The sequence below is a fragment of the Eptesicus fuscus genome, chromosome 6 (assembly GCF_027574615.1).
Source record: "Eptesicus fuscus isolate TK198812 chromosome 6, DD_ASM_mEF_20220401, whole genome shotgun sequence".
In the NCBI taxonomy this organism is placed as follows: Eukaryota; Metazoa; Chordata; class Mammalia; order Chiroptera; family Vespertilionidae; genus Eptesicus; species Eptesicus fuscus.
The window spans coordinates 40,200,834-40,215,989 of NC_072478.1; the positions used below are offsets into that span (position 1 = coordinate 40,200,834).

Sequence of the window (15,156 nt, forward strand, 5' to 3'; positions counted from 1 at the left end):
AGCACCCTGGGGCGGGCAGACACAGCCGGAGCAGGGATGCCGGTGGCCCTAGCAGGAACGTCATCTCTAAGTCACAGTGTTGTCCCAGGAGGGGCCGCCAGGCTCTGCTCCAGGCCAGTCCTGATGAGGCTGGCCCCTCCCAGTGGGACGAGGACCAGCTCAGGGGAGGCCTGGGAAGGCCCCCTCCACCTGGCAGCAGCTCCCCGCTCTGGGGACAGACTGGTCAGGTGGAGCTCCATGTGTGGGGGCGGTCTGCCAACAAGCAGGGAAGCCCAGTGGGATGCGCTGGGATGAGGTGGCCAGGGCAGAGGATGTGTCCTGAGGCTGCTGTTCAAGCCACCCCTGCCCTGTGGCCATGTCCGCCCAGAGAGTCCCGTGGCCTCGAGTTTGTCTCTGCAGCTCGCCTGTCTGGACAGGAGGGAGGCCAGGCCGAGAGTCCCTCCTGCCAAAACGCAGGCAGGAAAAGCCTATCCAAAAAGCAAGGAGTTTACAAAAATAGAAAATAATTACAGCAGGTGGGCGGGCTGCGGCGTGGGACAGGGTCCGAGCTCGGCTTGGGGCTTGGTGAGTGCGTCTTCCAGCAGGTGCGGCGGCCGCCGTCCTACCCACGTCCCGCAGGCAGCCAAGGCGGACCCTCCAGGCCTTCCCTGTCCAGCTGGTGGCCCCAGCGGGAGGAGCCGGGGAGCCTTCCCGTTCCCTGTGCCCCCTGGCCCGCAACCTGCGGTTGGTGTTGACGGGTGTGGGGAGCGCAGCGCCACGGGCTGGGAGCCCAGGTCGCAGGGCAGCTGCAGGCGGCCGTCCTCGATGGCCAGCGCGAGGTGGTGGCCCAGCCCGAGGCCTTGCGGCTCCCGGCAGCCGCCCCTGCGTGGCCTCGGTGCCAGGCTCAGCTCCAAGTGGCCGCTCTGCAGCGCCTTCTCGCTCTCCGTCACAGCATTGAGGTACGCGATGTAGGTCCGTCCATCAAAGGCCAGTGCGTCCAGGTCCCCGGCCGCCTTCTCTCTCAGCCCCTTCTCCCAGTGGAGCCCCGAGAAGCCAGGCACGCGTAGGAGGCCTCCCGGGGGAGGCAAGGGGCCCCGTTGAGGCCCGGGTGGCCGGAGTCTTGGGTGCAGGGGTGGTCGGGGGCTTGGGTGCAGGGGTGATCTGCGAAGGACCCAGAATTGTGTTTTCAGAAGATTGTTCCTTTATCAGTGGTCGGCAAACTCATTAGTCAACAGAGCCAAATACCAACAGTACAACGATTGGAATTGCTTTTGAGAGCCAAATTTTTTTAAACTTAAACTTCTTCTAATGCCACTTCAAAATAGACTCGCCCAGGCTGTGGTATTTTGTGGAAGGGCCACACTCAAGGGGCCAAAGAGCCGCAGTTTGCCGACCACGGCTTTAAGTAATTCCTATTCTGTAAGTAGTTCCTATCTTTTTAGGTTATATTGGTCCTTATAAATCTAGTCTGTGTCTTTAAATCGTGTGCCTGGTCCTTTTATGTGCCATCGGATGCTGTAAGTTGTGCATACCAGTAATTTGAAAGTTGTCTTCTGTAGTTTGTGTTATGTTCTACCTGGTTATCATTGTATTTTCAGACTGGAGTAGATTTAATGCTAGTGGCCTCCTTTTCACTAAAGTGTCTCCTTTATGTTTTCTGCACTTTTGGTCAATCTCTCTTTGGTCACTACAAAGCCTTGATTTGGGGGCAAGTGGGGCTCAGGAGCATGAGGGATTGAGGACCTGGAATCTGTTAATGGTTCCCTTATACAGTTATTTTGTAGTATCTAGTCTGTCTTAATTCTGAGGGAATGACTTTGTGAAGAATATTTACAAGTATAAATAAAATGCTTAATATGTTTCTAGGAAGTTGATTACTATAGACTATTGTTTTTAGCTACATGGAAATCCCACAAAATTATATATCTATGTGTATATGATAGGATTTTAGGAAAATGTGGTGAAGGCCTGGGAAGGGGGTAGGAGTGGGGTGGAGGGAGAATTGGAGGGGGAAGGGGACATCTTTAATGCTTTCAACAATGAAGACAAATAAAAAAAAATATGAATTTCCTGTAATACAATGCCTCATATTGGAATATAGGGAGACTTAAATTTTATTAATAGAAGTATATCTAGATTTCAATGTGTCATAATGTTATTCCTCTGAAAACTTTTCATAATCATTATACCATTTTTACACATTTTAAAAAATATAATCTTTCAATGGTGTTCTATGTATTGTTATACAATTGAGACATATTACATATATCCTTGTATTCACTTTCTAAATTAATGTTATTATTTACATATTTCCTTAATGCTAAACTTTTAAATTGTTTGAAAATTGGCTTTTACAAATAACTTTGTAGTGAACATCTTGGTACATAAACCTTGGTACACATTTTGTATTATTTACCTAACCTAGATTTAGAACTTGACTAGCCAATCAAAAAGTATCAGCATATTTAATGATAATCATCACTATTGCCAAATAGCTTTGCAGTAATTCTGTACCTATGTATATTATCATTAACAAACTATGAGAAACTATGAGAGAAATGGCATCACATTCCAGTGCTATTATCATTACACATTTTGTATTATTTACCTAAACTAGATTTAGAACTTGACTAGCCAATCAAAAAGTATCACCATATTTAATGATAATCATCACTATTGCCAAATAGCTTTGCAGTAATTCTGTACCTATTTATATTATCATTAACAAAATATGAGAAACTATGAGAGAAATGGCATCACATTCCAGTGCTATTATCATTAAAATATACTTTGCTAACTTGAAAGTAAAAATATGATATCTAATTGTTCTTTTTATTACTAAAGAGGTTAAACATTTTCTTCTTTTATTATATTAGTGTTTCTTTTGTGTGTTATCTGCTCATTTGTTAAAGACTTAGATATTTTCCTATTGATTTATAGGCACTCTTTACACATTTAAATGTTTAAGGGTTTCACTGAAATATTTTTTGGAATTTTCTCATTTAAAATGTTTATAATTTTTAACAGCAATATTTGTAGTTTCATGTGGTCAAATCTATCCTTTTCTGTATGATTTCTTCTAGTAAGATCAGTTATGAATAAACATTTTTGTAAGTACCATGACATTTTACAATTTTCTTCTGTGACAGGCATGGGAAATAATTTCTCTGCTTAAGCAACTCTGGCCAGAAGGATCTGACATTCGGCGTGTTCTTTGTGTTACTTCATGCTCCTTGACTTTGAGAATGTACCATGACTTTTTAGAAAACAGAAAGAAGACCACCTCTGGTCAGGAAACTAACATCCAACAGGTGGGACTGGTATTATTTTACTGTGAAACACCATTGCGCTCAACTTTTGATATCTTTCATCTACCATTTCTTCCACTTGGTATTCATTTATTTCCTTAATTTATTTATATACACTTCCAAAAAAAAAAAAAGGGAAAAATCTAGATTTCGTTTATTAAAAAACACCCATTGTGTCACTATAAGGTTTAGTGTTTTACTATGCAGATGTTTCCCTTATTACTTATTTAATCAAATTTGTCCAACCATCCAGAGGAAGGGGAAATGAAAAAGGAAATTAGTACTTGGTGAGAGCTTATAATGTTGCAATGTTCTGGGCACTTTATATGCCTCAATGTCATTAACCTTTTGCACTCGGATGTCGAGTGTGACGGTTATTGAATGTATCAATAATTTGAAATATAAAAAAATCCAAATAAATAAGTTTATATGAAAAGAAACTCCAGTTTTTTATTCTACTGCCGCGCTTTGTAAAATCTGGGGTATTTAAAAAATTAAATCCCGAGTAGAATAAAGGAATCGAGAAAAAAGCAAGCGAGTGCAAAGGGTTAATTCTCACAATAACCTTTCAAGGGAGGTACTATTATCCCTATCTCATTTATTTATTTATTTTTTTAATATATTTTATTGATTTTTTACAGAGAGGAAGAGAGAGGGATAGTTAGAAACATCGATGATAGAGAAACATCCATCAGCTGCCTCTTGCACACCCCCCACTGGGGATGTGCCCGCAACCAAGGCACATGCCCTTTGACCGGAATCGAACCTGGGACCCTTGAGTCCGCAGGCCGACGCTCTATCCATTGAGCCAAACCGGTTTCGGCATATTATCCCTATTTCACATATGAGAACACTGAGGTTCAGATATTGCATGTAACATTCCTTAAACCAAATATATTAAAGAGCAGTGTGGATTGAACCTGGGTCTGCCTTGTTCAAGTTCCATGATACCAAACTGTATTTTGAAAGAATATCCCTACTGTAGTATCTTAGTGCCATCTTCGCTGGAGAGACACTAAAAATCTTAACCTTTTGATGTTTGGTAGAGTTCATTAAGAATATGTTGACCAGTATAGGTTTGCTCTCAACTAAATAGTTATCCCTATATATTTGTGCACACATACATAGGCACACACACACACACAGACACACACTCTCAGACACACACATTTGTACACATACTATTTTGTAAACAATTTGAGTGCTGTGGGATTCTTGATTAAGTATTCTCATTAAAGAAACATGAAGTTTGTCTCTTCTACAATTTTAGAAATGAACAGGACTCGTTATCTTTAACATAGCATTCTTTATATAGTATTTGGCTTTTCAATAGCTGCTTGAATACAGGGTGAGGCAAAAGTAGGTTTACAATTGTTAGCATGGAAAATGAAACAGTAAATAATACACAATAACACAGTAAATAGTACAGTAATTAATGAATAATAAAGCATAAACTTGCCCTGGCTGGGTGGCTCTGTTGGTTGGAGTGTCATCACATACATCAAAAGGTGGTGGGTTTGATTCTCGGTCAGGGCACATACCTAGGTTGCGGGTTTGATCCCACATGAAGGGGGAGGGGCATCCAGGAGGCAACTGATTGATGTTTCTCTCTCTCTCCCTTCCTCTCTCTAAAAATTAATAAAAACATATCCTTGGGTGAGGATTAGAAAAAAAAGGAGAAAAAAACTCTGTGTTTTGCTTAACTCGCAACTATAAATCTACTTTTGCCCCACCTGTATATTCTTAGTAAAAAATTTGTACATGATTGGCCAGCCATTTTAAATTGTGTTATCAGAAAAACGATACTAAACCAAATGTAACTCTCTGGAATTTCTACCTTTAGAACCTATTTCGCCCTTTGGAGATATTCTGAAACAAGTCTTAGTTTTGTAAATTTGGAGATGGCTTTGAGGTCTTTGTCCTATCATGTTAAATATGTCCACTTAACCCTTTTTCTAATTCGATAAGTGTTTTAGAAATGTCCTGATTTCCTCACTCTAGTAATTTTCAATGTAACTTTTAAAGTGTGATGCGTTGGACAGACTAGAGCATTTTTTAAAAATATATTTTTTTTGATTTCAGAGAGGAAGGGAGAGGGAGAGAGAGATAGAAACATCAATGATGAGAGAGAATCATTGATTGGCTGCCTCCTGCATGCCCCCTACTGGGGATCGAGCCTGCAACCCAGGCATGTCCCCTTGACTGGAATCAAACCTGGGACCCTTCAGATCGCAGGTCGAAGCACTATCCACTGAGCAAAACCAGGTAGGGCCAGACTAGAGCATTTAATGTGTGGTTCTGTCAGTACTGAGTCTTGCAGGATCGTTACTTCATTTAGCTGCTTGGTCATTTCACGTAAAGGTTGGCTTAACTGAGAATACTAAAAAATACTTTATGCAAACTGCTATTGAACTGGCAGTTCCCTGTCCCCCTTACTGCACATCTGTATAAACTCAGCCAAGTTTATGTATGAAGAAAAGAACTTTTTCAAAAATGTAGAATGAAGAATGTGATTATATTCTGTGATTCGTGCATAGTTGAATGTGGCTAGCGACTGCTGTGTGCTGTATGTGTATCTCACAGCCACTGTGCCCTGGCTTACCTTCTTTATTTTATGCAGGTGAAAGGGGATTGCTTAAGCTTGCAATGGGTGGAAGATCTGTGTAAATTGCATTGTCTCAGTGTGGCTTTTATACTCCATTTACCTCTTTCTCAAAGAGCTTGTACCAGATTCATCACTTCCGATTGGATTGAGGACATTCAGACTTTCTTAAAAATGGTAAATATGTTCTTTGTTAGTTTATTATTTACTTTTTGTTTCAACTGTTTCATCTATATAGAGCCACAGTCACCTTCAAAAATAGACTTATATGAGAACAATGTCAGCCCTTTGGGGGCTTTAAAAGTCAAATGGCATAAATCAATCACTTTCTAATTCCAACTCTTTGGTAGTAATAATAGACAACATTCTGTATATTGAATTTAAGGAAAAAAACTCTATTTTCTTCCTTTTAATCTCTGTCAAGATTAGTTTTTTTGTGTTATCAACTATAAGGGATTGGTGACCATTTTGTTTTGCTCTTGAGAGAAATTGAATAAATAAATGTAATAGTGTATTATTTTAGCCTATTATAGAGGATAGTTATAAAAAATCTGTTGACTGAGAAAATAGAAAGCAAAAACAACAGAAAACCCCACCATTTAGTAAATGTTGGCAATTGTTGACATTTTTGTTTATTTTCCTTGCTTTAAATGCCTAGATTTTTCTGTTATTTGTTATTGTTTCTAACATTGGAAATCTATTTATTTTTTCACATATTTTTTTTGTTTTCTTTCACATTCTTAGCATCATTTTTAAATGGCTATCATTTATTTTTTAATGGATGTACCACGGTTTACTACCCACTTCTCTATTATGGGATATCAGTAGGGTTTAAATTGTTTTTTTAGGTGCTGCTACTCTCTAGGTTATTTAAGTGTAAGCCTTTCCCTTTAATTTGGAGGTATTGACTTAGACTGATGTCCAGCAATGAGATTAGTAGATCAATTGATGTGGGCTTTAAAAATGATTTTGATACTATATCCCAATTAGTTAGGAGGCCAGTCCACAAATATTTATCTAATGCACATGAATTGTATGAATCACTGGGAATACTGTGAGAAAAAAAAAAATGAGACCACACTTACTCCTTTCACTCCACCACCTTCATAGAGTTACATTTTGCAGCAAAGATAGATATTGAATTTTTTAAATTACTATGAAAGAGGGACTATAGGATGGTTTAGAATATGATAACAGAAGAACTCTACTCAGTCTGAAAAGGATGGCTTCTCTTAAGAAATGTTGAGAAGTAACCCAAGTCTTAAAGGATGAGTAGGAGTTAGCAAGTTGAAGAGAGGATTCCAGAAGATAAAACAGCATGCATGATTACCCGAGGATGACATGACCAAGGAACTGAACTTCATGAAGTATAACTGGAATAGAAAGACTATGGGAAAGTGATAAAACTGAAGAGTGGTTAAGAAACAAATCATTTAGAACTCTGTAGATCCTGTTAAGGGAATGGAGATAAAACTTGGTTGTAAACACAATGAGAACCAACTGATTGGTTGAATGTCAAGCAGATGAGTGGCACTTCCGTTTTCAAAATTTTCTCTGGCTTGTAATGCAGACATAACATTGTAGAGGCACAACATTGGATTTGGGGACACCAGTTCGATGACTATTATCTTAGTTCATGTAACAGTTGATAATGCTAGGGACTAAGGAAGTGGAAAATAAGGATGAATAGCAGCAGGCAAATTCAAGAGTTAAGTTTTGGAATTGACAAGTTTAGTGATTGATTGTGGGACATGTGGAAAAGGGAGGAGTCAAGTGACTCTAATTCTCTAGATTGAGCATTTGGGGGGAGGGTGATGCAATTGTACTGTATGGAGGACACTCCAGAGGAAGATCCTGAGTTCAATGTTGGAAATACTGAGTTTGAGGTGCCAATGAAATAGCCAAGTAGAAAGATCAATTGATATTAATTGATGTCATCTTGTGGATGAAATTATTTTGGGAGAGAGATATGATGAGAGAGAGAGCCTAGAACAGAGACCTGAGATATTCTAATATTAAATAGTTAAGAAAAGGTTGATATATTGACAAAAGCTACTGAGAAAAAGCTGCTTAGATGAATAGGAAGGAAATCCAGGAAAATGGATTGTTCTGAAAGTCAGTGGAACTGGGTCTTTCAAAGATGGCTGTGGGTAATATTATCAAATGCTAAAGAGAATTGTAGGAGGTTGAGAACTAAAATTAATAAATTGGTTTAAATTGCCTAGAGCTCACTGTTGATGATAATTAAGAGACCTATTAATGGAGTGATGGGAAGCACAGTGTACGTTAAAGTGAATTCAGTAGTGACTGGAAGGGAGAAAATATAGGTGAAGAGTAGCTTATATGTAAGAAGTTGAGAATAAGAACAGTGACATTAGATAAAGTTGGAGAGGAAAGTGGGTCAATTAAAAATGCTTTAAAAATGGCAAAGGTTGCCCAGCCAGTGTGCTCAGTGGTTGAGTGTCAACCCATGAATCATGAGATATGGTTTGATTCCCGGTCAGGGCACATGCCTGGGTTGTGGGCTCGTTCCCTGGTAGGGGGCTAGCATGAGACAGCCTGTCAATGATTTTCTCTCATCATTGATGTTTCTTTCTATCTCTCCTCCATTTTTCTCTCTGAAATAAATAAAAACATATATTTAAACAAATATTAAAAATGAATAAAATGGCAATGATTGAGCATGCTTAGATGCTGATTATAGAAATTAAGAGAGGGTAGGATGAAAATACAGGGAAATTAAGGTGAGGGGATGGGATCTAGGGGATGTCTTTAGACAGAGGTGGGTTCCCTTCTTTAATTAGGATGCATGATTACAATAGGAATAGCTACCATTTATTCTTCACCATCTATGTTACCTCATTCAAACATAACACTCCTCTTATGTTCTCATTTTACACATGAAAAACTTGGGCTCAGAGAGGTAAGTGGCCAATTAGCACAACTAATAAATGATCAAGTTGGGATCTAACTTCATCTATGTCCAGCTTTCAAACCTGTTCCTTTCCCAATATACTCTGCGTTCTGATTATTCCATAGGCAAGCAAACCTCTGCTTTTCCCATGCTCTGTGCTTTATCTTGATAACTTCAGACAGCCTCTGAAAATTTCATAATAAAGGGCATATTCTGAGGCCTCTGGAGAAAACAGCTAAGCAAACAGAAGGGAGAGTTTCATGCTTACTCAAATCTTGACACTCAGAGACCACACAGGTGCTTCTTGTATGAAGTGAATAAAGTGAGGAGCAGTTGCCGTACTGTTTCCACATAGTACTATTTACTCAGTGGTTTTATAGGAAAGGATTGGTGGGGCTGGGCTGTTACATGGCAGTGATTCTCTAAGTATGGTCCCCTGACCAACAGCAGAAACATTTCTTGGGAACTTGGTAGAAGTGCAAATTCTTAGGCTTGACTCCAGACCTGTTAAATCAATCGCTGGGGATGGTGCCTAGCAACATGTGTTTTATTTAACAACCTTTCCAGATAAGGTTTATGCTAAAGTTTAAGAAGCACTGCTCTATAGTTGTGTGGAATCTCTTTAGTGTTCTTAAGTTATGCATTTCATAACTATGGGGATAGTTCTGAGAAATGCACCATCAGATGATTTCCTCATTGTGTGAACATCATAGAATGCACTTAATAAACCTAGATGGTATAGCCTACCACTGTAATTGTATGACTATACTTTTTATTACTTTTTTATTGTTGACACTATTGTAGATGCCCCCCATTCTACCCCCTTTGCCTACCTCCACCCAGGCCCCCCTCTCTCTGGCCATCACCACAATGTTGTCTGTGTCCATGCACTATGCATACATGTCCTTTGGCTAATCTCTTTACCTTCTTTCATCCAGTCCCCCACACATCCCTTCCCTCTGACATCTGTCATTCTGTTCCATGTATCCATACCTCTGGTTCTATTTTGTTCATGAGTTTATTTTGTTCATTGAATTCCACATATGGGTGAGATCATATGGCATTTATTTGTCTTTCTCTGACTGGCTTATTTGCTTAGCATAATAATCTCCAGGTCTATCCATGCTGTCGCAAAAAGTAAGAGTTCTTTTTTATAGCTGCCTAGTATTCCATTGTGTAAATGTACCATAGCTTTTTTTATCCACACATCTACTAATGGGCACTGCGCTGTTTCCAGATCTTAGCTATTGTAAATATGCTGCTATGAACATAGAAGTGCCTCTATTCTTTCTGATTGGTGTTTCATGATTCTTAGGATACATTCCCAGAAGTGTGTTCTCAGGTCAAAAGGCAGTTTCACTTTTAATTTTTTGAGGAAACTCCGCACTGCTTCCCACAGTGGCTGCACCAGTCTGCATTCCCAACAGTGCACTAGGGTTCCCTTTTCTCCACATTTTCGCCAGCACTTACTGGCTGTTGATTTATTGGTAGTAGCCATTCTGGAAGGTGTGAAGCGTTATCTCATTGTAGCTTAAATTTGCTCCTCGCTGAGGACTATACTGGCCGTGCAGTAGGTTTGTTTATACCAGCATCACCACAAACAACTGTAAACCCTGAAAGTTGATTTTCTTTTTGTAATCCGAGTACTGTGTCTGAATTAGGCTTTGATTGCCCAGGCATTCCCTTCAGAGAAGCCTCCACTTCAAGTGTCTATCTCGAATAAACACTTTGCAGGCCACAGAACTGCATAAAATGCCAGGGTGCCTCCGCCAACCCCCATCCCAGGCTTCTTTGTTTTAGAGATCTTGGTTGATTTCATAACTGACCTTTGGGGAAGCTAGTTTTTTCCCTCTTCCCATGCTTTACATTCTTGCTCTTATGTTTTAAATTCACCAATAAAGTGTGGAGCAGAGAAGCCTCAGTTTTCCTCCTTGGAACGTAACTCTCCCAACACTAGTATTGACTGAGGGGATGATGAGGCTCTCACCTGCTGAGGTCGCTTCCTCATACACTGCCCTGGACTAAGTGTGGTCAGTGAAGACATTCTGTCTGTGTTAGGTGGGAACATAGCTCCAGATCATAAACCTGGTAGGTAGGTGCACATCAGTGTAGACGAATGAGAATCTTTGAGTTTGAAGGATTCAACATCTTCTCGGTCCCTGAACAATCAAATGTTCTTTATTTTTATGCTCTTTTGACCTGAAAGTAAAATTGGAAAACATTAAACCTAAGTAAAGAACAGAGACACATTTGAAGGCAAAAATATTTCTAAAGCCTTGGGACCTTGTGTTCTTTCATATTGAAAGCATAGAAAAGAGGGTAGTAAGAGTTAAATATGGACTTCTCTGCTTCAGAATAGGGAACTACACTTAACTCATTTTTTTTGTCAATTTAATTTTATGTTATGCTTTAATCTTTTAAGGTATAAATTGTTCATAACTACCCAGATTGAAAGGGTTTACACTAATAAGAATTGGAAAGAGCCCTGCCAATTTGCCTATCATTTGGATTACAGACATTTTTAAGTCATGTTATAGCTTATTGATAATATAGAAATTGTCAATAACTTGGTATTTTTAATTTCCAATTTTCAGAGAAAGTGGTGTGAATATTTCATCCTAAATAATACAAACATTTTTGAATTTTGGAATCTGAATTTAATTCACCTTTGTGACTTAAGTGATGAGCTTTTGTTGAAGAATATTGCTTTTTACTATGAAAATGAAAACGTTCAAGGTATTATCTTAGTATATTGTAATAATTATACTTTCAACCAGAGATAAACAATGTAAAAAAATTTAAAACCTCAAAAATCATATAGCTGTATTTCCAATATATAATGTAGCAATCATTCTCCTTCTTATCTTTGTTTATACATGTATATGTCTTATTTAGTTGCAGTTAAAGTGGGTATTGTATTTTAAAACTTCTTTTAACTGAATATTATTCCACAGATATTTTTTGAAAGAATATTGGTAAATTAACAGCTTAATTTTTCATTTAAATAAATGCATAACATTTTCTCATAATATTTACTCTGATTAATATCATCTATTACAATTAGATATTTAGGGAATATTTTTCAAAAGATAAAGCTAATTTATGCATTTGTAATATCCGATTTGTTTTTCTTTCTTTGACTTATTTTCTTGGAATAACTTTTCTGTTGTTTCTTAATAGTAAAAAAATAAAACACATTTTAAGAGAACTACAGCTGGGCATTATTGAAGCTTCTTTTACCCCCTAGGATTTGGTTCTTTCATATTGCAAGCATTGAAATAAATTGGCTACATATAAGTTTAGCAATCCTCTTACATTTTCTGAAAAATCATAGTTTTATTCAGTTTTATTGGTTGTAATATTATGTGTGGCATAGCATTTTTATTACCTTAAATGATAGCTAGATATGCACCATCTGTTATTGCTAGTTAAGATAGTCATAATTTTAATACTTGTTATAAAATAGGAAAACAAGATAAAATTTTAAATCTACAATATCATAGTCAACACTAGGGACCATTTTCATTTAGGTGCAGTGTGGAACCCACTGAAAATCTTATTGTTTGAGAAGTATTTCAGAGATCTATGTATTTAATAAAAATGCATGTTTCTGCATATGTGTGAGTGACTTTTAACAATTAGTATTTTTAACTATTATTTAGGCCTACATTTGAATTTGGGAAATACCATTATGAAAGATTATGAATATCTCTGGAATGCTGTATCAGAGTTGGTCGGAAAGTTTGATGTTGGAAAGCCACTTCCTCTGAGAACAACACAACTTAATTTTCTTAAAAAGGATCCAGTACCAATCAAAGGTAATAAATCTCTAAATTAATCTGACACATATATAAAGCATCATTTCTCTGAAAATGTTTTGAAAGTACCACTACCTAAATGCTGCAAGTATAAATACTTTTCTGGCACTATGCAGTTTAATAATAAATTACCTTTGTTGTCATTTCATCAGGGTAATATGCTATGTTATGTTTTGCTTGTAACTAATGTTGTGGTTTAAAAAAAATCAGATTTAGGTGACTGCCATTTTCAATAATTTGACAGTATATAGATCAAGAGATAATCTCTTGTGGGCAACCATGGAGATACCAAAAGTCTTTTTATGTAATTATAGCTAAGCTGAAAACAACAAAATGGAAATCCCAGGGGCCTAAAATAAAGAAAGCCTGCTCCCAGAGTAATGCCAAGTACATCACTCTGAGAGTTTCTGGTTATTGATCTGCCCTCCCAAGCATCTGGGGCTCCAATTTACTGTATTAGCAGATAACTCTAAGCCACCTTAGTTTTACAGGATTTTCTGCCAAATATTAGTGTAAATACAAATTTATAAAACAACAAAGGAAATAAGCCCTAAGAAAAACAGTAAGAGGAAAAACAACAACACTAGAACTCCTAAATACTACAGTTTTTGTAATTATCAAATCTAAAATATATATGTGTTTAACATGTTTAAAGAAATAAAATATGAGACTTGAAACATGAGAAAATAAAATACTTTAAAACATCATTTTCATTTTAAAATAACCAAACTTGTAGAAATGAAAGTATTATCAACCGATGAGTTACTAGTAAGAAGCTGATTGAAAATTGCTAAAGAGAATTTATGAACTAGAAATTGATCAAAAGAATTACACAGACTAGAGATTAACACATTGTACACCTTAAATTTACACAACTGTATATTGATTACAGTTCAATAAAGCTGGAAAACAATTTATAAATAAATAAACAAATATAAATAATAAATATAAAAGTGATGTTAAAATATATGAAGAAGCCCTGGTTGGTGTGGCTCAGTTGTTTAAAACGTCATCTTGTACACTGAAAGATTGTGGGTTTGATCCTGGCCCAGCATATACAGGAAGTGCTTTCTTACATCTCTGTCTATCTCTCTCTCTCCTCCCTCCCTCCCTCCCTTCCTCCCTCCCTCCCTCCATCCCTCCCTCCCTCCCTCCCCTCCCCTTCTTTCCCCTCTCTAACAAATCAGTAACCATATCTTTGGGTGAGGATTAACATATATATGAAAGATAGAATGAAGAAGTCAACCTTTCATTCATTTGGAGATTCAGAAGGAGAGATTGAGCCAATGTGGGTTGGGAAATAATTGAAGAGATCAAGGTTGTGCATTTGCCTAGACTTGTGAAAGATAAGAATTTGCACAGTCAGGATGTATTATGAATCCCAAGTGGAATAAATTAAACATGTAGATATTCACACTCTTAGGCAAATACATTCACTTGACACAATAGAATAAAATTGTAGAAGCTATACTAATAAAAGCCTAGGTGGTCCTCGCACCCTCGTGCAATGCCCTCACATCATCACAAGATGGCCACCACAAGATGGCCAGCAGGGAGGGAAGTTGGGGGTGACCAGGCCAGCAGGGGAGGGCAGTTAGGGGTGTCCAGGCTTGCAGGGGAGGGCAGTTGGGGGTGGTTGGACTGGCAGGGGAGGGCAGTTGGGGGCGATCGGGCTGGCAGGGGAGGGCAGTTGGGGGTGATCAGCAGGCAGGAGTGGTTAGGCGTCATCAGGCCAGCAGAGAAGCTGTTAGGGGGCGATCAGGCTGGCAGGCAGAAGTGGTTAGGGGCAATCAGGCAGGCAGGCAGGTGAGCAGTTAGGAGCCAGTAGTCCTGGATTGTGAGGGGACTGTCAGTTTAGTCTCGCCCCCCCCCCCATCCCGTGGATGAATTTTGTGCACTGGGCCTCTAGTATAAAAATAAATATCTTAAAAGAATTAAAAGAACAAAAAGGCTAGTATTAGACTTTTTCAATAATAATGATAATAGAAGTCAGAATAGAGTGACATTATATAGAATTCTTAAAATATAGTTTACGAATGAAGGAGTAATATGGATATTTTCAGAAATACAAAACTGACCCATTATCAAAGCATAACTGATGATATTTCTATTTGATGAATTCCAGGAAGAAGAAAATGATCCCTGAAGGAATATGAGAACAAAAGCTAATGGGGTTTAGGGTGTATTGATATAAAGCTATTTTTCATGACATAGAGAAAGAAAATAAATATATATATATTTATTTGATCCCAGAATGATCAAATAAGGTAGTGGTAAGATTAGATAGGGAAGAGAGGAAAATAAATGCAGGGCAAGTTAATGAGTAGGTTTCCACTGAGGGCAACTACAGTTACTAGTAAATTGTCCTGGGACTCTCAGCCTTGGTTGAGGACTACTCTGGAGCATTAAATTCTTAGCACTGCTCCATGTGGACCATAAGATAAAAAGTGCTCAGGCAGAGAGCTGTAGAGCTCAGGCAGGAAGGTATTCGGCAAAGATAGAAACAGTGAACACCAAGGGGTGATGAGCCAGAGC

General features: G+C 38.3%; 1 protein-coding gene across 1 annotated transcript in view; it reads left to right on the forward strand.

The window, feature by feature from the left end:
- LOC103290898 (probable ATP-dependent RNA helicase DDX60) overlaps nt 1–15,156 on the forward strand; it is a 102,316-nt gene that overhangs the window by 13,767 nt on the left and 73,393 nt on the right. Inside the window, exons 6-9 of the mRNA XM_054716732.1 lie at nt 3,129–3,290; nt 5,908–6,066; nt 11,398–11,539; nt 12,466–12,621. Of these exons, the coding sequence (XP_054572707.1) occupies nt 3,129–3,290; nt 5,908–6,066; nt 11,398–11,539; nt 12,466–12,621 (619 nt within the window). The remainder of the gene's footprint in view (nt 1–3,128; nt 3,291–5,907; nt 6,067–11,397; nt 11,540–12,465; nt 12,622–15,156) is intronic.